We start from the raw sequence: 20,615 nt of genomic DNA, 5'->3' as shown, positions 1-20,615 counted from the left end.
ACTCTGGAAGAAGCTGTAATGTTGCTAATTTAAAAGAAATTGAAAGTAGTTGTCTTATAAAATAGAATCTACTCCAAACATTAGTGAAAGTTAACTTTTGTTTTCTTCTGGATCCATTGTTCCGAATACAATGACAAGGATGTGACATGATGCAAGTAAGTAGATGCAAGCAACTCTACTGGGCCTATTTCATAGGCATGTGTCGCATGTGTCCTTAACCTTTTAAGGGACAATGTGTCGTTTGTCATAACATTTTGCTTGCACCTCTGCTGAAAAACCTGGTGGTAAGCTTTCTCAAGTGTGTTCTCTCTGAGCGACCGTGTGTTTTCTTCAAAATGCATATTCTTTTAACTTAGATCGTTTCATTCTATTAGTTCACCACTAGATGGCACTACATTCTTCACACAGTTCCTTTTAAGAATTATATGCTCATAATATGGCTTTATTGAAATGTATACAGTAGTTGACAACTGTGTGCTCCCAGTAGCCTACTACTGTTGCCGGGCTTCAGACTGCCCCTAAATTGATAGTATTTTGTCCCTAAAATTTGAGACAGTGCAACAATATTTTTCATCAACTCACACGTGATGCCAAAGGTGACCTCCTATAGTAAGGACACAGAGTGTATTCCGCGATAAAGCCGTTTGAGCAGCCTATCCAATCGTTGGAGGACTGCAGTTGACCTTGTAGTTATCGTTGTTGACATTGTGTGAATGCAATATATTGCTTTTTCCTTTTAATACATGATATAAGTGAAACAAAATTGTGCAGTAGTTGAACAGGTGGGGCGCTAGATGTTAACTAGTAGAATTTTCCAATGGCACTAGTTGTACTGGTAGCCCGCATTTCTCAACTTACTAGTAGAACAATTTCGTGTCACTAGTAACACCGAAACACAAACGTGTATCATGCAAGTACATGAATATGAACTTGCGCGGTACGATGGCGCCCTCTTGTGGACGTTAAGGAGTACCGCTGATAATGGTCGGCGTTTTCTCTCTCTCTCTCGCTGCCTCCCAATCCCCCCCCCCCCACTCTCAAATGCATACATGATCTTCAATTTAGATCGAGGGAAAGAGCTGACTGGCTGGCTGGCTGGCTGGAGCTCCCCCAGTCACACACACGCACACGTACACGAACACACGCGCGCGCACTCGCGCCCACTCACACGCGCACATACGCACACACATACTTACCGGCACTTTGACGAGAAGTTCGGAGACATCATGGTTGTGTCAGCGCGGAGCTGGCTCGCCAACGAGGGAGGAAAACACTTCGTCCTGGTAGGGGCAACTTTGTCAACGTTTTCAGTGTCGTGACTAGTTTCAGAATTTAACTATTGCTGTATTTATTTATGTTCGTGTAGATTATGTGGTGGGGAGCTAACACCTGGCTCTTTGTCAAAACATTCCTGATGTACTCCAGTGAACAGCAGTATCACTACCTCTACAAGATGCTTGGGGTAAGGACACGCACACGCTTGACCTCAGCTACCTCAGTCATCTTGGGTCAGATTTCCATGCAGATATCTTTTATGGTAGTGTAGAAAAATCCCAATAAGAAGTGTTTAGCTTTTAAGGATGGTTTTACATAACAACCTCGTAAACTTGGACCTTTGTGAAAAGTTTGATGTACAGATGACAACATTGTAGTCAATGATAGTGGCAAGGTTCAGTCCATGGGCTGCCATTTGCCCAAAGTCAACTGGGATAGGCTGCACCTGCGCGCACCGCTGCACCAGATTAGACTTATAGAAAATAGACATGGAGATGGATGGAAGTCAATACAGTACGATTGTGTCTGAACATGTTCAGCCAGTAGCTGGTCATGACATTTTGTCAAGAAACAATAAAAGCATGAACCTCGAGTGATGGACATTTTACATAATTTCACTGAGGGAAAAATTGTTGATCAGTACCCGCCATCAATGTCTACACATCTTACTCTTGTTAAGATCATGAGTGAACTGGAGCCTATACCAAAGTACCTGGAGTAAATCGTCTCTCAGCGCAAGGAAAATATGCAAACTCCACACAAGAAGTCTTTGAAGAACCCCAACCTTCCAAAAGTTAGGCAGCTGTACATAACTGAATGCACACCTCTCTGTCAACCAGCATGTCTTCTTCAGCGCACAGCACACAGTCTTTGGAAACCCGTTTTTTTTTTTTTTACGTGTTTGGGAGATGCCGCGAGCCGGGGAGTTGATGTCCCCCGGGGGTTAACGCCTGTCGTCCGCTGTCCGCAATGGTGGGGGTCGGTAACCTAAGATACAACAGGGAGACAGGCGTCGCACTGCGGAGTTGGCTGTTTTTATGGCGCTCGTTCCCTTTGGACATGAAACTCAAATCAAGATGTTTGTTTTTTTCGCTCTCAATTGCTCCTTACACAGTCAGGCACTGCTGCTCCACCTCCTTCATGTGTGCCCACCTCAACCTCAAATGGCTGATGAATATTCAGTTTAAGCCAGACTTGGACAGTTTCATTAGTCCACTATGACATGTTCAGCGATTTCCTTGGTCAGATGTGACGAGACTGTTGGCGGCTGAAAGCTCGTCAGTAAAAATTGATAAAGAAAGCGTGTCACATTAAAAGCTGCATGATTCAAAGCATGGGGGGGAAAGGAATGTACGGTAATCGAGGCTAACTGTTATCTTATTTAGTAATGTAAAACTGTTCTCCTCATTGTTTTTCACATAGTGCATGACTTGAGAGACATGTTGTACGAACACCCAAGATTAAAAGTCTCTCCTCTTATTTATCTCGAAAGAGCGCAAGCTTTGGATTGCTTCCTAAATGGCAATTGCTCTATTTGACTTCATCATCACAAGTCTGTCACTCGGTCGATTTTGGTTTTGACAACACACATCAGAATTTATGATCGTAAATATTGAACTGGTTTAACATTTACTATTTGAGTAGATCAGAGAGGAAAAATGACTATGAACACAACCAGCACAACAGGATCATTCCTCAGGACCATCTTTTAGAGACATAAGGGAGGGAAAAATGCTCAAATTTGTGCCGATTGTTGGTATGCGTGCAGTACCTGTTTCAGAGCAGTTCCAGCCTTAAAATTGTTTGCAAATTTTAATCTCATCCTTCATCAGACGTGTACTGTTTTTCTAAATTCCCCAAGTTAGAAAGGTAGCAAATCCAAGATGAGTTCCCTTAAGTGAAATTAAAATGTCACATCAGTGTGTGATTATTTCTCTGTCAGCACACAACTTGTTGCAACTAATTTTGTTTATCGAAACAGTGCTGGTTTTACTTTTGAGCACACGCTTGTTTACGTGACACTTTTCTAAGTTTAGTTCCCATTCTCATCTTTGGAGCAGGATTTGTGGTGGAGCGTTGTGTGTCACGCTTGCAGCTTGAATGAGTCCATGTGTGTGTGTGTGTGTGTGTGTGTGTGTGCGCCAACCAAAAGGGCAGTCAAGAGTGACATGCTTAAACACTCACACACACACACACACACTCCACTGAGGTCGGAATTTGATGCTTGCAGGGCCATGTGAGCTTTCGTGTAATTGTTGTCACAAGTTCCTGACAGTGTGTCCGTGTGTGATTTTGATACACACTCCAAATCACCCCTGATATTATCAGATGAGGTCAGGTCAGAGGTTTGTCTGTGACAGGAGTGGAAAAAGAAAACACGAACTGCGAATCAAACGAAAATCCTCGCCGTATTTTATTATTTATTTACTGTTTTGTTGAAGGTGGAAGAATAAGATCTGGCAGCAAGCAGCATGTGTGAGCTATTCATGTGCAGCCTGACCGGTGGGAAGCACGAGGGAGAGAGGGGCAAGTGTGGGCATGCCGCTGGCTTTGACTGAATGCCTTGACAGAGGGCTTATGTCTCTGTGTACGTGTGTGTACACAAATTAGGGATTCAGTGTTCTATCAGTAAGAATGTGAGACATTATAACTTTGGAATCACCTTTCCGATTCACCTGTCTGTTGTGTGTGTTTGAGATCTTACTGTATCTCCTTGGAAGTTTTGACTTTGACGTAATTTTTTCCCCTCTTTGTCAAAGGCCTTAAAAGAAAAAGGGTATGCGGCCACCGAAGTATAATATCGGGATCATCTTCACTTTTAATCCAAGCTGTTCATTGCCAAGACAGGCCACTTGGCTGCTCTCTGTTATCATCTGGTGGCTCTAATAAGAAGAGACGGCACCAGCAGAGTCTTCAGAGCACGGCTTTCAAGGTGCAGGCTGACTCAGAACTGACTGTTGGCATCAAACAACCCTCATTACTGAGCAGTGGCTGTTTATGTGAGGCCAGATTACACAGGGGAGAACCTTCATGTGCCACTTGAGGTAAACAGCCCAGATTTCACTCTGATCAGGTGCTCCTTCGCTTCACAGAATCCCTGTGGCGCACTCTGTTTGGTGATAAACTCTCCCTTTTCTTACCCAATTATTCAAAGGAGGGCAATCGTGCATCCCAGGGTGAGAGTTGGGGTCCACCCTGCTCTGATGACCTGTTAATCTCATGGCTCACTCTTCCAGGGACAGACAACCTTTCAGGGCCATTGTGACTTCCCCGGAAAGAAATCACCATCAACTACTTTTGAGCTATTTATTATGCATTGCACATTCCAACCAGCATTGGCTTTATTGTTACGATAAATACAAAGACAACAGTAAAAATCAGTCACAAGTCGGAATGGTTAAACATTCTTAAAACAGAAATAGCTTTGTCTCACGGCAGTCATTTTCAAGAACACCTCAAGTTTACATCCTCAGCCTCCGTAGGCCTGACACACTGTTGACTTACTCTTTAGGAGACATTTGCTAAGGCAACACACAAAGTTGTAGGAAACTTCATTGAGGGGTGTTACAAGTTATATATGGTCACTATAACATTATTTAGCAGTGGATTAAGATTTTTAAATTGTGCTCTATGATCATACTTGACATAACTCAATGCATCAAGCCGATTGCCAGTGTACGGTGGAGATTTAATTTTGTTCATTTTTTGTAGGCATGTTTGCCTCATAATCAAAGGTTGCGGGTTGGAATCGGGGCTTTGACATTTGTGTGTGAAGCCTTTGCAGGTCAACCACCCCCACCATTGATTAATGAACTTCCCAATAGCTCCTCAAAAATACCGTATAGAAGAGTTTCACCGTTTGTACCCATTGCACAGGAACCTGCTTAACTGTGTGTGTGTGTGTGTGTGTTTCCTCCAGCTTGGACTTTGCATCAGTCGGGCTTCCGCATCGGTGCTGAACCTGAACTGCAGCTTGGTGCTGTTACCCATGTGTCGCACTCTGCTTACCTTTATCCGTGGAACACACACGGTAGGAAGTGTCTTTTGTTATTTCTTTGCGTTTGGGTTTCGATTCCAAATTTGGGACATTTTGCTCAATTTCTCACTGCACAATACGCATGTCATAGTGACACCATGTGGGCAAATGCAATGGTGTCAATGAAGGTGTAGAAATTGGTGCTGATCCAAATTGGGATTGTTTAAGCAGAGGTCTGTCCATGAGTGACTTTTAGAGTAGCTGGGGCCACTGACTCACAGATCATCGACAGTTCACACCTAATTTATTTAATCATGCAATTATGGACCAATTCTGGCGCTGAAAGAGCCTTCCTGAAATTGATATCACAAAATTGGAAGCGAGCGGTTGTCTAATCTTTGTTATGTCAGAGGGTTGGGCGTGGTTTAGCTGCAATTGACAGCATCAGTTCCAAACTAAGACCTCAATAATTTTTATACTTCGACAAACTATGCTCAATAAACTAAGCAAATGTTATGCTAATTAATCACTCACCAGAAAATCTGTCTTTGCCAACGCTACTATTCCAAATCAAACTCGCAACTGAGGCGTGTCCGAGACTGTGCCGCTTGTGAGTACCCCTTTGAGTGGTTGAGTAAACCAAAGAATGTATTTACAGATATACAAATAAGCAACATGTTTTCGGCAACACGGACTCACTGCACAGTTTTTTTTATTTGTTTTTTATTCATCATCATTTCTTATTATGATCTTTATTATGTGTGAGTGGAAATCCTGAATTATGTCGCTGCTCGCCTTCCACTCAAGGTGTCGAGCAGAAAGACCCGACGACTGCTGGACAAGAGCAAGACCTTCCATGTCGCCTGTGGGGTTGCCATCTGTATCTTTTCTGGTAAATACACAAAAAAAAAAAATGCTGTATGTGTGCACATTTGTTTGAATGCATAACTGGATCCATGCCGGATCAACATTCCTGCAGTACCAGCTGCCTGTCCAACCAGCTGGCGGGTCTGTATTCTCAATTTTCGGAGTGTGTGTTCTTGTGAGGCTTCTCCCATGGCACGGTGTTTTAAAAACACTTGTTTTCATTGTTTCAGCTTTGCCTTTACAAAGACAACCTAACTGTATGTTGTGCGTTTGTCCTAAATTTGAGCTACCTTTCCGATGAGAGCTATGAGGCGACCATTCTCCCAACACTCAATTAACTACCCAAATATGTCAGAAAGCTTACTAAAAGTATTTTTGAAGATTTTAAAAGGAATACTATGCTACTTTGCTTGCTTGTAACATCAATGTAAGTGTAATTTATCCAATCAATACACTTATAAGGTATTTGATAAAATCCCCCAAATTGGTTAGCCTGATTAAAACAACTTTTAATGCTCTTGAGAGAAATTTTAACGAATATATTGCTTGGTACCTACTCGGTTTGTCACGGCTCTATTTGCTGTTGTAGTATTTCCCCGGGCAAGACCAGGCACCATATGGTAGTAAGATGAATTTCCAGGCATACTGAGGCCATACCAACTGGTCACTCATTTCATTCAATTACTAGTTCAGCTACTACAATTACAAAATCAATAAACGGACCCAGTGGCAACAGATTTCTTAACTTGAATAGTAATTACTAATTTTTTACATTGCTTTACTGAAGCTGACTTATGGAACATGTTTTGGGCCAAAATGATCTCAATTCTTTCCAATTTTTACTAAGTAGATGGGATCTAAGAGAAAGACAACCCAATGCTAAATGGGGCAGCACAAGCAGTTATTTTTTGTAATCCTGGTAGATTTTTATTTATTTAATTTTTTAAACAACCCCAAATGGATACTGTAACATTGTCCATGTAGGTGTTCGCCATGGTTTGCCGCCAGGAGGATATTTGGCATTTTGTCACATAGTATATCAACTGGAAAGCACACTATACTAAGAAGCTTAAACCTGACATGATAATATCCAGTTATAGAAGTGGCTTCATTAAAATGTGTGAGCGCAGTATAGTTGTTTCAGTTTGGAAATGTTACACCATTGTTGCACCTCACTACTCACACATTGGAGCTGGTAGAAGGCAATCACAGTCAAACAAAACCCCCTTAATGCCCGCAGGTGGTCATTTGAAGTGTGTCAGAAAGCTTCCAGGACTGGTGTCACAAAAGATACATTTAAAATCCCTGCAACATGTTTTCCCCTCCAACGTCTTCTTTGCCTTGCTGTCATGCACGCCAGGCACAATTCTTCTAGGATTCTCCACGCTCTGTCATCATTGTCATCTTGATGTTGGCCACATGTTCAATAGGGTCTTCTTGATGACCCGCTTCAGCTTCGGAATGAGAAAGAAATCACACGTGGCCAGGTCGGATGAGGAAAGAGGTTGCTCCAGCACCGTCACGTTTTCCTCGGCCAGGAACTTTCAGATGCTCATCGTAACCACGAGTTGTCTCTTGACTCTTGTGGGAACTGAATGAAGTAAACAGCTCATGATCGATCCTGGTTGAAACTTGTAATCACAGTTTGGGTTGAAAATGTCTTTTTTGTGACACCAATCTTGAAACCTTTCTAAAGCATCAGAAAACAAATATATAGTCCGCTTTCTTTACATCTCCATTTTCTTTAAACCAATTATTTTTTTTTTTGTAAAAAGTTTATTTAAGTAGTGGAATGGAATTACGGATAAGTGTATGTGTTACTGAGCTTGATCAACATTTTTTTTCTTGACACTTTTTGTAGTTAACAGTGTGTTTGCAATGCTACCAATTTCAAATAGACACAAAAAAGGATCTGCAAGGACAGACATCTGCTATTTAGCATGACATCATCTCAAAATCCTATCACCTTTCTTTACACTTCATCAATTACACACACACATGCACACACGTGTGTGTACACACACACACAGAGCTCCCTCAGGGCAAAGTTCTTGCATTCTAATAGAGAAATTCCAAAGTTGTGAGACAAAAGACAATGAGAATGAAAAAGAGGAGGGGGGGGTCAGGGGGGGTGAAATGTGAGTGAGGAGCCCCGCACTGAAGGAAGACAGAGTGTGGGGGGGGGTGGAGGTCGTGGGAGTGGGAGAGGATGTGTGTTTGAGAAAAAGGACCCTTGTGTCTCATGATTACGCCCTCTAACGCCATCAGCTGTTAAATGGCTGCGTGGCTAGCTTATGATGTCACGGATTGTGTGTGTCTGTTTGGGATTGTGGACGAGTGAGTCAGGAAGACGATTTGCTGACTTTCTGCTGAATGGACAAAGAGGTGTGTGTTTGCCTGTCTGCTACCACTTTATTTGGACCTTTAGATGTGTGTGTGTGTGTGTGGGGGTGGGGGTGTGTGTGTGTGCGTGTAAAGCAAAGACACCTTCTGTAAGTGTCTGGGCTGATTATTGTAAGTGAGTGTTCTCCAATGTTAATGCATAATCTCCTTGTTCTAGTTGTTCATGTTTCCGCCCACCTTGTGAACGTTGTGAACTTCAGTAGCAGCTACTCAGAAGACTTTCCAGCTCTTAATTTTGCTCGCTACAAAGGAGAGGTGAGAAATTAAAAATTTTAGCACACCCCTTCTTTGTGAACAGCTTTTGAGAACATCTGGATGTATATGTGCCTTCACCTAAACTTTGCTCGTGATGAATTAAAAAAAAAAAAAAGAGGAAATTGTATTTCTGAGAGCCGCAAAATTCATGTGTTTTTCCACTGGGACTTTTAATGTGAGACAGCCACAAGCTCATGAACTAACTAATGATGATAAATGCATAACCGTTTTCGCAGACTATAAAAAAAAGTCAACAGCAGTCTGATCTTACTTTCCTTGTGAAGTTGCAGTCATTTTTGCATAAGAAGCCTGAAAAACTGTGATCTTTTCCTAAAAAATGAAAAAATCTTGCAATGAGGTAGCCAATCAGTTGTCACTATAATATATAATATCTTTTTAACAGACATCACTTGGCCAATATAGAGGGGAAAAGAAGTCTACACACCCCTATTCCAATGCCTGCTTTTTGAAAAATGAAATGAGACCAAGACGAATCTTTTCAAATGTTTTTTTTTTAACCATTAAGCTGACTTACAGCATTCACATCACAATTATTATTTATTTATTTTTTTATTTTATATCTATATTTTTAATACTTTGTCTCACGGGAAGTAAACATTTAAAAAAGTCAAGTGATCTGAAGGCACACGTATGCGCACCCTCTCATAAATACTGTAACTGAGATCTGGCTGTGTTAAGAATGAACCCGTCACATTTAAGCGAATGCCAACACACACCTGCAACCATTTAAAATGCCTTTGATTAACCCCAAATAAATTTCAGATGTTGTACTAGTTGTACTGTCGTACTATTAAACTGGACATTTGAACAAAGGTGTGTAGGCTTTTGATACCCACTACATCAATTTCAAACTTTTATAATTCAATCCTTTCAAAGAACAAATTTGTTCAGAACTGGTAAATGAGGCTCAATGTTGCGATAAGACAATTGTTCATATTTTGACTGTCGCTATCTGCCTAGGACCCAAAGCTAATCATTCTGACCACAGGTAAGACAATACTGTATGTTTTGTTCATGCATATCACAGGTGGGCTCTTCGGCTCTGATTGGCTGTCTGATTGACTTTCAGTTCCAGGAATCACTGGTGTTCTGTTGGTCGTCATCCTTTTCCTCATGTTTACTTCCTCCTCCTACTGCGTGCGGTAGGTGATCATGACAACATAAATCCTCCTTTTTTTTCTTCTAAACTTTCCAAATCCAGGAAAACGTCTTACCAGTGTGTCAGTGCTTGCCGGTGTGTCTCCATTCCGTCTTTGTTGTGCTGTGGCAGATGACTCACGCTGAGGTCTGTTACAGAGCAAATCTCCACTAAGTGCTTCACTCATGGCACTGTCATTACTCGGGTCACAGTGGGTCACTCGCTCTGCATGTGTGTCTGTGTGTGTAAGTGTGTTCTCTTTTCTGGCTTCGGCAAATGAAGTGAGGTTAAGAGGAATTTGCAGAGTACTCAAGGAGAGAGATAAGCGTTCTGATAAATAAACAGAGTAGTGGGACGATGTCACACAAAACCTCTCCATAATCCCTCATCCACTGTCTTAGTGTACTGTATTGCTTTTGTACTTAAAGGGTAAGTCGACCCCAAAATATTCTTTACAAGAATATGTTCTATGTGGGCCGACTAGTCGAAACATGGGATTCGGATTAATATTGCGTTTGCGGAATATGAGTTAAGCAGTAAAATTCACCTGCTTTTAGCCATCTGGGGGGGCGGCCATTTTGTAATTTCTGTCAACTGAAAATGACAGCACAGTTGCTCAGAACTCAAGTAAAAAACAATCATGGCACAGCTCCAGAAAACGTGAGCTGTCATTGGTTGTTTTTTTTTTAGGGGGGGGGGGTTGACTTCCCCTTTATTTCATTTGCTGACATGGACGTCACATAAATATTAAAAATGTAAAATACTCCGTTCAGTAAACAAACAAATACTTTGAAACGCTGCCCGAGAGTGAGGAAGACATAGTATCCCATTTTAACAAACAATTTCAGCTTGTGACATATGTTGGCAGTCTGTAAAGATGAAAGAACGGGGCTCTAAGCTTCTAAAGAAGTTGAATACAAAGTTGTGACTAGAGTGTTTGAAATGTTCATTGTGTGTGGCGTTTATGGCCCTTGGGGGTCGTTGTGTGTAATGACCCCCCTAATATTGACCTCTGATGTCTTGCTTACTCAGGCTCTGAGCTGGGACTCTGCACGTCTGCTCGTGAACAAACTCATCTTGCTTTCTTCTTTTGCTGTCTTTGCTCTTTTTTTCTTCTTTGTCCCCCACCCCCACACACAAAAACAGCTCTCTTTAAATTCACTCCTTATATTTCAAAGACGTACGTGGACATTCAACACTAATATGTTGCCCTTTTAATTATTTCAGAATATACAACTATGAGATCTTCTGGTATACACACAACCTCTTCATTATCTTCTACATCATTCTTATGGTGCACATGGCCGGGTAGGTTTCGGTTTGTTTCAGTCCATTAATCGTTACACAAACGATGTGTTTTTCTACACACTTACCCAAAGAAAGCATGTGTGACTGTCAGCAAATCCAGATAACATCCAATCAGAAACTTGACTGCATGTACTAAATAACACCATTCTTGGATTTTTTTAGGCTTTTCTGTGAATTAGCAGGCTACACAAATTTTTTTTTAGTTTTTTTATGCAGACTCGTTGAAGCCGGTGCATTGTAGCTCATTTTAAAATGGGCGTTTTGTATTGTGCGAACATAGCCGACTCCTTTTAAATTCCCTTTAAATGTCGTGCACGAGAGGCATGCTGATGGTCCTATACATGGCAGAAGCAGACACTGATCTGCGAGTCTTGCAGCAGGTCAAGGCGCGGAAAATGCTTGAACTGTAAGTAGACCGCCACGAGCAGCTCAAATAAAATTGGCTAGAGAGTGCACATAGAAGTGAAATGGACATTTGCAGAAAGCCTTCTACCTTGATCGTACATGTCAGTGTGCCATTCTCAAACCTGCGCATTGAGTCTTGCGTCTGAACAAAGAACAGTGATGCTCACGCCCACAACGGCGCAAGTTGCCGATTATTCCTGTCTGCCTACGTGTATACCTATGCCACGCCGTGTGCCTGACTTACGCTGGGCACAAATAAACTGCCCTTTGTCTTTATGCAATATGGAGGTGTAAAACGGACATACATTGATCATCATCTATTTCCATCTTCTGAACAGAGGAGCACTAAAATATCAGACCAACGTGGAGGCCCATCCCCCTGGGTGCTTACGAGCCAACCATAGCAGCGTAGAACCACAAGGGGAGGAGCTAGAGAAACGTGAGGAAGGGGAGATGAAATGCAAGGCGGAGGCTCACTTCCAGCCCCACTGCCCACAGGTGTGTGTGTGGGTGTGTGTGAGTGTGTTGCTACCATGTGGTAGTATTCGTGTTGCAGTGAGTGAGTATTTTGTTTAGCAAGTGTTAGAGGGAGTGGGTCCTTTTTATTAAAGGTGTGGTGCCTTTTAGGGAGGGGCAGTCATCCTTTTCTTTTTTTACATCAAGGTCTGCGCTTGTGAATGTACTTCCTCCTGTGTGTGATTATGTGTTTGCACATGGTCGTTAAGCTGCAAGGCTGCACCATAAAATCCCCCTTGAAGCCTCCTCAGGCTTTAGAGGAGCTGTTAGCAATTAGGCTGCAACAGGTACACGCCAAAAGAGAATAGGTAACAGCACAGCCATTGTTTTAACATATGTCATCCATCCTGTTTGTTCTTGGGACAGTTGGACTATAGACAGGTGCTGGCTTGGTCGCAACGATCTACTTCTCCTGATGTTTTTGGAATTGCGATATACACCCAGGGCTAATTTATCATGGATTGTTTTTACAGATTAAGCTGGAGTTGAACTTCCTAAAGGTCATACAATTTCAATTTCATCCAACAGTTGTGGGAAAAATAAATCAAAATCTAATGGGTGAGGTCACATGATACTGAATCTGCAAATCTCATGTTATGCATTTTTACAGTTACATAGATGTGCCTTTTTAACTTTTGAAACATGTTTCTAATAATATAGAAAGATACATTACACAGACTGTAATAAGATTAGATATCATACCACGTTTTTTTTCCAGCACTCTCTTTTTCAAGATGAAATTAGTTTTTCCCACACAGCATAATGCAGGAGATCTACCTCTTGGGTACTGATTAATGTGACCTGCTAACACTAGTTTGATACTCACTTCTGAAATAACAAATCTGTTCAACGATCTTCAATAACTACATGTTTTATTATCAATAATGAATTATGTCCGTCTTAGTCACTAATGGTGCAGTCGTAGTTTTTTGTCTTGACATAACTTTTTATAAGAAATGTAAGTACAAACATGCAAGTGTTCGCCTCCCCTATTTCTGTAACTTAGTTCTGTAAGCCCAAATATGCAGTCTCCATTTCCCCCCAGTGTCCTCTACAATAACATTTCTCTTAAACCGTGGCCAACAGGATGTTAATACACAAGACCCTTGCTCTCCTCCATTGTTGTTATTTAGCCTGTTTCACTCTGACTGATGCGTTACATGCAGCTTGGCTTACGCAAAACTATTTTAGAAAATCAATCGTGAGCTAGATCTGAACTGTTCTGTGAAAAAGCAGCAAAATTCCATCCATTTTCGAGGCCTCTTCTTATTCAGGTTGCGGGTGAGCTGACAAAAGGCTTTGTGGTTAATTGACTCATGCTGGATGTCCTGTGTGTATTTGTGGGTGTAAATAGACATGGCTGTGGGTGTCGGGTCCTCTTTGCCTCTACTGCGCGGAACGTTTGTACCGCTACATCCAGAGCAGTGATCCGGTTACCATCGTGACTGTCGTCAGGCACCCATGTAATGTCATCGAGTTACGAATGCTTAAGAAGAACTTCAAAGCTCGTCCGGGACAAGTAAGTTCATCAACGTGTTCTTGTATTCCCATAATGGCAAGTTGGTAACTTCCGTTTTTTTGTCTTCTGTTTCAACTCCTTCCATCCTCTCGCAGTATATTGTTCTCAACTGTCCCAGCGTCTCGTCGTTTGAGAACCATCCTTTCACGCTAACGGCGGTAAGGGCGCACACAGCCACAACTTATGCTGACGCATTCCTGACATGTAACGTTAAAAACACACGTGTGCATACCCATGTTTTCACTCAGCTATGTTATCACAGTGTCTCATTTTGGAAGACGTACTTTTTTGCGCCCTCGGCTACCTGAAGTCACTTGATTGACAGCAGTGACTTCTTGTGATTTCGCCGCACGCATCATTTGTTGGGTTTCGTGGAAAACGCACACTGTGCATGTCTGGTGTAGGACGGTAGAGGGAATCACTCTGACAGAGAGCAGACGGACCCCTGAGGCCAGCATCTGCCAACAGGAAGACTGTACATGTGTATTTATCCGCGTGTGTGTAATTCGCCAGGATTAATGGAAAAACATGTTGCTGCGGAAATTTATTTCACATGTTATTTGTTTGTGTGTTTTATAGTACTTCCCAGCAACGGAGTCGTCTCCGAGTCTGCGCTGTGGGTGTGTGTACTTTGTCTTTCTTTCTTTGTGATTCACAGTCTGCTTTGTAACTTTGCAGTGTCCCACAGAGAACAAGGAAACGTTTGGTGTCCATCTTCGGGTCGTTGGAGACTGGACTGGTGAGTATATATACACACACACACACACACACCCCCACACCCACGTGTGCACACGCACACACGTGTTCGAGAAGTCTTTTGCTGTTACGCCTTGTCTAATTTCTCTGCAAAAAGAAAAATAAAAGTAGATCTGTGTGCCTGTTTTCATGGATATTAATTGTCTATCTTGTCAACTTCTTGCAGTGTTATTATCATGTCAGAAACCTCTTTACAACCTTGGATGCACATCTCATTGCCTAGTGTACGAGCCAATCTTTTTGTCATTATTTCGAGTTATTGTCGCTTTATCCATATTGCCAGAAATGGCTACTTACCCTCTTTTGCCAGGCAGTTCTCCGTCCACGACCTGGCAACCTCTCCCCCACCCTTCATCCCTCTGTCCTTATTCCTAAAAATAATCATCCGCCGTCCTGTCCATCATCCTTTTAAAGCACTTCGTCCTTATCTGTGACCAGTTCGCATCAACCAACAACACCTCCCCCACCGCCCCAAAAAAATACTTTCTCGCTCGGCCGCTCTAGCGCGCTCTCAGTTGAACTCTCAATTAAAGGGCCAGTACACGCAACAGCGTTTCAAGATTGCAAATATTGGAATTCTATACACGCGGTACTCAATAAAGGGACGGATGTAAAACCACTTCCGGCCTTGCTTAGTTTGTCCCTTTAGATAAAACTTCTTGGCCTTCGTCCTCAAAATGGGTGTCCTTCTGTCTCATTTCTTTTCTGGGACAAAATGCCCGACTTTGCATATTTCGCTGTTCTGCCAGTCAGACACACACACACACACACACACTTCACTTGCAGGTTTTTTGTTGTGGCATTACTAAAGTACAAAAAAAGCAAAACGTGAAGTAAATGTGTTCCTTCTACATAGTGTACAGTACATAAGCGGCAACACCCAGGTGGGTGCAGGCTGTTTCCTTTGGGAGACTGTGACAAATTAAAACGTGTGTTGTTGCTTGCTTTGACAACATGAGAGCGGAAGTCAGTTTGTTTGCGTTGGCTGTTGAATCGGCCACGATGACATGTGAAGTATCACACAAGGAAACACTACACAATTCAAATGTAAAGATACATAAAACATGTTAATGCTTCTGCAATCAAATATTAGTTTTTTTTTATTTGTTGTATTGCATCCCAATAATATATTTTCATTTATCTGGGGGCCAAAATAATTATTTTTCCTTCGTCCTCAGAACGCTTCACACAGCTGTTACTTCCTGACATGAGGAGAGACTTGGACATCCTCCCTGTGGTGCATCAGAGGAGATACCCCAAGTATGTGTTTGTGTGAGAGAGAGAGAAAGCGAGAGAGACTGACATTGAGAGAGAAAAGGGGGGTTGTTTGACTGATAAATTCTCATGCGAGCTTAAAATCACAGTGGGGTGAAAGGTGCTGACCTGGCCACTGGCCCTCTGACACTGTGCTCTTCCTGTTCTGAGTGTGTGAGAGGCGCACATAGAAAGCCTTGGAGGCAATGAGAGTCTTGCAACATTACAGTTAAACACTTCTGAAACTGTAACCACCGGCGGTCGAGCAAAAAAAAAAAAGTCACATAAATTCCCTTACTGGCCTTCATCATTAAACTTTGAATAAACGAGCCTTTCAAGGATCCTCCTATCCTCACACATAAAAATTTATTTTGCCAGATTGGTTAGGATTTCTCCCCTCCTTTACTGTCAAAGTCAATAAAGGTCTGATTCTTAAAAGTTTATTCTGAGCGATTATTATGTATTGTTGGTTGTGACAAGTGATTTTCTTTCCCTCCCCAATTTGCTCGGAAAATAGCTCATCTGACAATCGCAAGTGTTAAGCCGTATGAGTACGCGAGTACGAGTATTGCTGACTCACTGGCTCGGCGATCGTGGAGTAAAACGGAACAATAGAAATTTTCAAGGTGGTCTGGATGCCTCGTGGCACCATGCTGCCACTCGCAGGTCAGTCTTGATACGAACGACAAATATCTGCTTTGGGGGAGAAAACTCACCATTATCGTGACAGATGCGTACGCTGTTGCGCTGTGTATGTCACGTGGAGCCCTCATCACAAGATAAGAGCGGTAAAAACCCACTTGACGATTTTTTCCCCTCATCACGGATGGGGTTGCTCACGTTTTAAAATTGGTGAAGGATTTTAAAAGTCAGTATTAGGATACACTCTTATGTACAGATCTACACTATTATGACTGCAAATTGTTGTAGAGATGACGAACGTGTGTACGCGCACACGCACACACACGCACCCCCCCACACACACACACGCATATGCACTTGCTCACATATAGACAAACACAGCGGGATTTCAGATGGCGGATGTTTATCTGAGCACGTGTACTTAACCCAGAATAGGAAGTCCAATTAATTGTGTCTGTGTGTGTTTCATTTTTGTGCTGTACATTTATGTTGTGTCCACGTGTATGTCTAGGCTTTTTGTGGACGGTCCGTTTGGAAGTCCTTCAGAGGAAGTGTTCAACTACGACGTCAGCCTTTGTGTTGCGGGCGGAATAGGGGTCACGCCGTTCGCATGCGTCCTGCATGCTCTGCTGTGAGTGCTCCCCAACTGTACATCACATGAATGGTGGAGATTGGATTCAGCTGCCATTTGAATGGTTCTGCCTGTCTCTCCTCCTCATTGTGGACCCAGTGACGGCTGGACAGGGTTCAGGTTGAAGAGGTTATACTTTGTGTGGGTCTGCAGGGAGCTCCAGTCCTTTTACTGGTTCGCTGAGCTGCTGTGTGCCCTACATCAGAAGGTTGGATCACACTCACTTTGTTTTAGAACAACATGTTTGGGTCATTAGCATTAAAATAGTTGTATCATGTTTTTAAATAACTTGAAGACAGCCCATTCCACTGGGAAGAGAAGAGGCACAATCTGTCTAGACTTGCCTGTCGAAAAGGGCAGAGGAGTCGGATATGAAAATATGAATCCAAAATAAAAGATTAGCCTATATTTCAATTTTGGTGGCGCAAATAGCTCCTTGTGTGAATTAATGTGTGCATGGCCACTTGAGCCACACAGGAAGCAATGCCTCTCACAGCCTCTCTTCTTCTCTTTTCTGAAATGTCAGAGCTATAAATTACAATGCATGGTAAAATCCCCCCCAAAAAGGGTCAAGACATTTTTGTCCCTAAATTTACATTTATTTAAATGTATTATTTATTTATACAATTTTCTGTTCATTCCCAAATATTCTTAATATTAATGCTTCCCATTAACTAAAAAGGGGAAATTTGAGGCAATTCTATTTCTTGAGCTTCAAGTCCTTAAAATCCTTCTTGATGGTTATCATCTTAACAAGTGAATCATTTAAAGAGTTCTACTGTAATTGGTTAGAGATAAGCGCTATAAATGATTTGGAGAGGTATCTCTCTATTAAAATCATGTTTCCAAACAACTTTCATTTTAACATTCAAAATAATTGTCTGTAAAAAGACCACTCTTAGGTCTTTTCGTGTAACTGGAATGAGACAGTGTTTGTATTGAAAATAGGTGGCAATGCCGCCCCCATGTGGTTGGCAACGGACATAACAATATAATTCAATGAATCCCTCTTGCCAGGACAACATGAAAATGTTTTTTTTTTTTTTTTTCATTTAGTTATGGCATGAAAACAAACCTGACTACTTTAACTTGAAGCTGTACGTCAGTCAGCCGGACACGCTGCAGGTTGGTGACACTCAGATAAACACAAAACAAATTCCTTATCATCCTGGCCATAAAGGCCTGGTTGCAATTCAGAAGAGACTGTCGTGTTGGTGTGTAGGCAGTGAAGGAATATAGTGAAGCGGGTATTCGGGTGCCGTTCCTACAGTGGCAAGGTAGAACATTTTGAAATTGGAATTTTTAGATCCATGAGATCCACATACATACAGTTTTAAGTCCCCAGAACAACATCTGGCGTCGCACCGGCAAAAAGCAGTGACAATGGTCCGGTCATACATGTATCGCTGCTGTTTTTTTCTGTCTCCTTGCAAGGTCCCTCAGATACCAAGAATTTGACTAGCAGTGACTTTACAGCAAAGTACTGAAAATCTAAATGAACTTGAAATGGTTCATCAATCAATAGAAAGGTTTTGGAGGACATAAAATTACCATAGTGTTATTGATCTCCTTTAATGTCATTTTGGCCTGAGATAACCCTTCACACATACACAACTGAAGATAGAACTCGGTTATGTTTGGATGTTTTTTTTTGTTTTTTTTTTATTCTCTTGCTTTTCCGCAAGTGCCTAACCGAGGAGAAGTATCGTCCGCTTGCATCACGGCTGCTGGTGGGTCGACCCAGGTGGAAGTTGCTGTTAGATGAAATTGGAAGGACCAACAAGCAGTGAGTATGAAGACTGATCATTTTCAGCTTGGTTAAAACACTCTCAATGTACTTGTGTTTTGTGTGTGACTTTTCAGTAAACGAGTGGGGGTGTTCTGTTGTGGACCCAAAGGCATCTCCAGGACTCTTCACAGACTGTGTAACTCGGCTCACTTTCCTGCAACTACTTTTGAATTTAACAAGGAGTCCTTCAGCTGATTGGGCTTCAGCAAGAAAATTGCTGTATTGGATTCAATCACTCAACATTGGACTTACATTGGCTAGTATGTATGTATGTATAGCCAGAGAGACTGGCAGGAAGGGGGACTTGAACTATGGCTATTTACAGCCCGACTGCACTGTCCTCCTTATTATCCCTGGTGAGATGGTCTCAACTTCACTGGGAAAGTTGAACAGCCCATCTCACTATGAACCACCTAGAATCTGCTTCATTTTGGAAGCTGCTGATGGATTTAGCAATTTATTTGGATGATGGAGTGATCGACAGAACAAGTGATGGCAAAAAGGACAACTTGATGCATGTATCATACTCGGGGAGTTTATCACTCTGTGGAACAGTGTTGATGTGTCAAAGAATTGTTTAATCATCCCACGATAGGGATTTTTTTTAATACACTTTATATGCATACCAACACAACTGTATAAACAGTGGTGTCTTGTGATACGAGTCACCCGACTTTACTAATTTTTTTAGACACGAGCCGTCTTTCGGAAGTTTTCTTTGCATTGACTTGCATGCACAAACTTGAGCTACACTACGGTGGCGGTGAACTCAACTCACTTAGCACTCACAATAAGCAGCACTTGGGCAAACAGTGACAAATTTTTCAAAAATGAGGGGAGAATTACATGCATATTTAAAACAACCAAGCAAGATAGTTGCAATTTTGGAAATCTTTAAGTTACAGATATTTCAACAAAAATGGTGGAGAAGACAATAATCATACGGTATTTGCAGACATATGCTTTATCTTAAAAAAGGAAAAGCCTAATAGCAATGCAGCTCTGAGAAAAGTGACTACAGACAAATTCTTAATTTGTTTGCGACTGCATTGTACTGCCCCCCAGTGGCCATGGTTGGCAAATCAGAAGAAACAGAAGCCAATGCACAAACTGTTTTTTTTTTTCAAATTTACACTATTATTGTGTAATATTATCCCAATGAAAAACACCATATAATTTTATTTTCTCGGGAGGAAAGGTGTTTTGCGTTACAAGTGTGGTCAGAGTGATTTGAACTTCTCGTAAAATTTATCTCAAGGCACCACTTTATATACACAAGTGGCAACATATTTGATATGACAGTGGAAGAATCAAAAACTAGATAAATTGTAGCCAATGGAAAAACTTTGCTCCTCTCCAACCTGTGATTGCAATTATTTCTTGTATTCATTTATTTATATGGTTTCATCGTATCTTATATGTGTGTAGCAGAACAGTGCTTAATTTTTATCATGCCTTCCCCATAGGTTTGAGATTTTGAACCTCAGCTCTGGTGTTCCCGATTGGAGTTTATGTATTCTCTCCATACTAAATTATACACCATAGGTTAAATGAATAATCTAAATTGGTGTGAATGAGTGGGAATACTTTTTGTCTATATGTGCCCTGCGAGTGACTAGTGACCAGTTCAGGCACTGGTTCAGAGTCAGCTGGGATCTAGTCCACCTTACCCGTGAGTTCAATGTGGACAAGTTGGGAAGAAAAATGGTTCTAAAAAAATAAAATAAAAACAAATGTCTTCAGAAAATACATGAGGGCATTGAATCTCCACATTCATAGGTCTGTGTCGCCGTTTGTTTGAATCAGAAGTATTTAAAATACAAACATCTTGGTTTTGCTCAAGGGGTATGACAATGCAAA

The 20,615-nt window shown here is 41.7% G+C and overlaps 1 protein-coding gene across 2 annotated transcripts; it reads left to right on the top strand.

Annotated features, from left to right (window-relative positions):
- Positions 1-1,083: 1,083 nt before the first annotated feature.
- Positions 1,084-20,531, top strand: nox4 (NADPH oxidase 4). 2 transcript variants are annotated; one of them, XM_088300514.1, is made up of 18 exons: positions 1,084-1,283; positions 1,367-1,462; positions 5,195-5,305; positions 6,059-6,143; positions 8,679-8,776; positions 9,758-9,785; positions 9,867-9,939; positions 11,163-11,243; positions 11,987-12,146; positions 13,519-13,683; positions 13,779-13,841; positions 14,362-14,422; positions 15,618-15,699; positions 16,847-16,966; positions 17,120-17,174; positions 18,023-18,091; positions 18,652-18,752; positions 18,830-20,531. In XM_088300514.1, exons 1-18 carry the CDS (start codon positions 1,227-1,229, stop codon positions 18,948-18,950), a joined length of 1,626 nt encoding a protein of 541 aa, XP_088156640.1. In that variant the 5' UTR covers positions 1,084-1,226; the 3' UTR covers positions 18,951-20,531. The 2 variants fall into 2 exon arrangements, with proteins under 2 accessions (XP_088156640.1, XP_088156639.1); XM_088300513.1 differs by having other exon boundaries at positions 17,066-17,174.
- The last annotated feature ends 84 nt before the right edge of the window (positions 20,532-20,615 follow it).

The sequence above is a fragment of the Idiotropiscis lumnitzeri genome, chromosome 7 (assembly GCF_059441095.1).
Source record: "Idiotropiscis lumnitzeri isolate Australia: NSW breed Sydney's pygmy pipehorse chromosome 7, RoL_Ilum_1.0, whole genome shotgun sequence".
NCBI lineage: Eukaryota > Metazoa > Chordata > Actinopteri > Syngnathiformes > Syngnathidae > Idiotropiscis > Idiotropiscis lumnitzeri.
The sequence above is the reverse complement of the archived record's forward strand: the minus strand, read 5'-3'. Positions and strand labels throughout refer to the sequence as shown.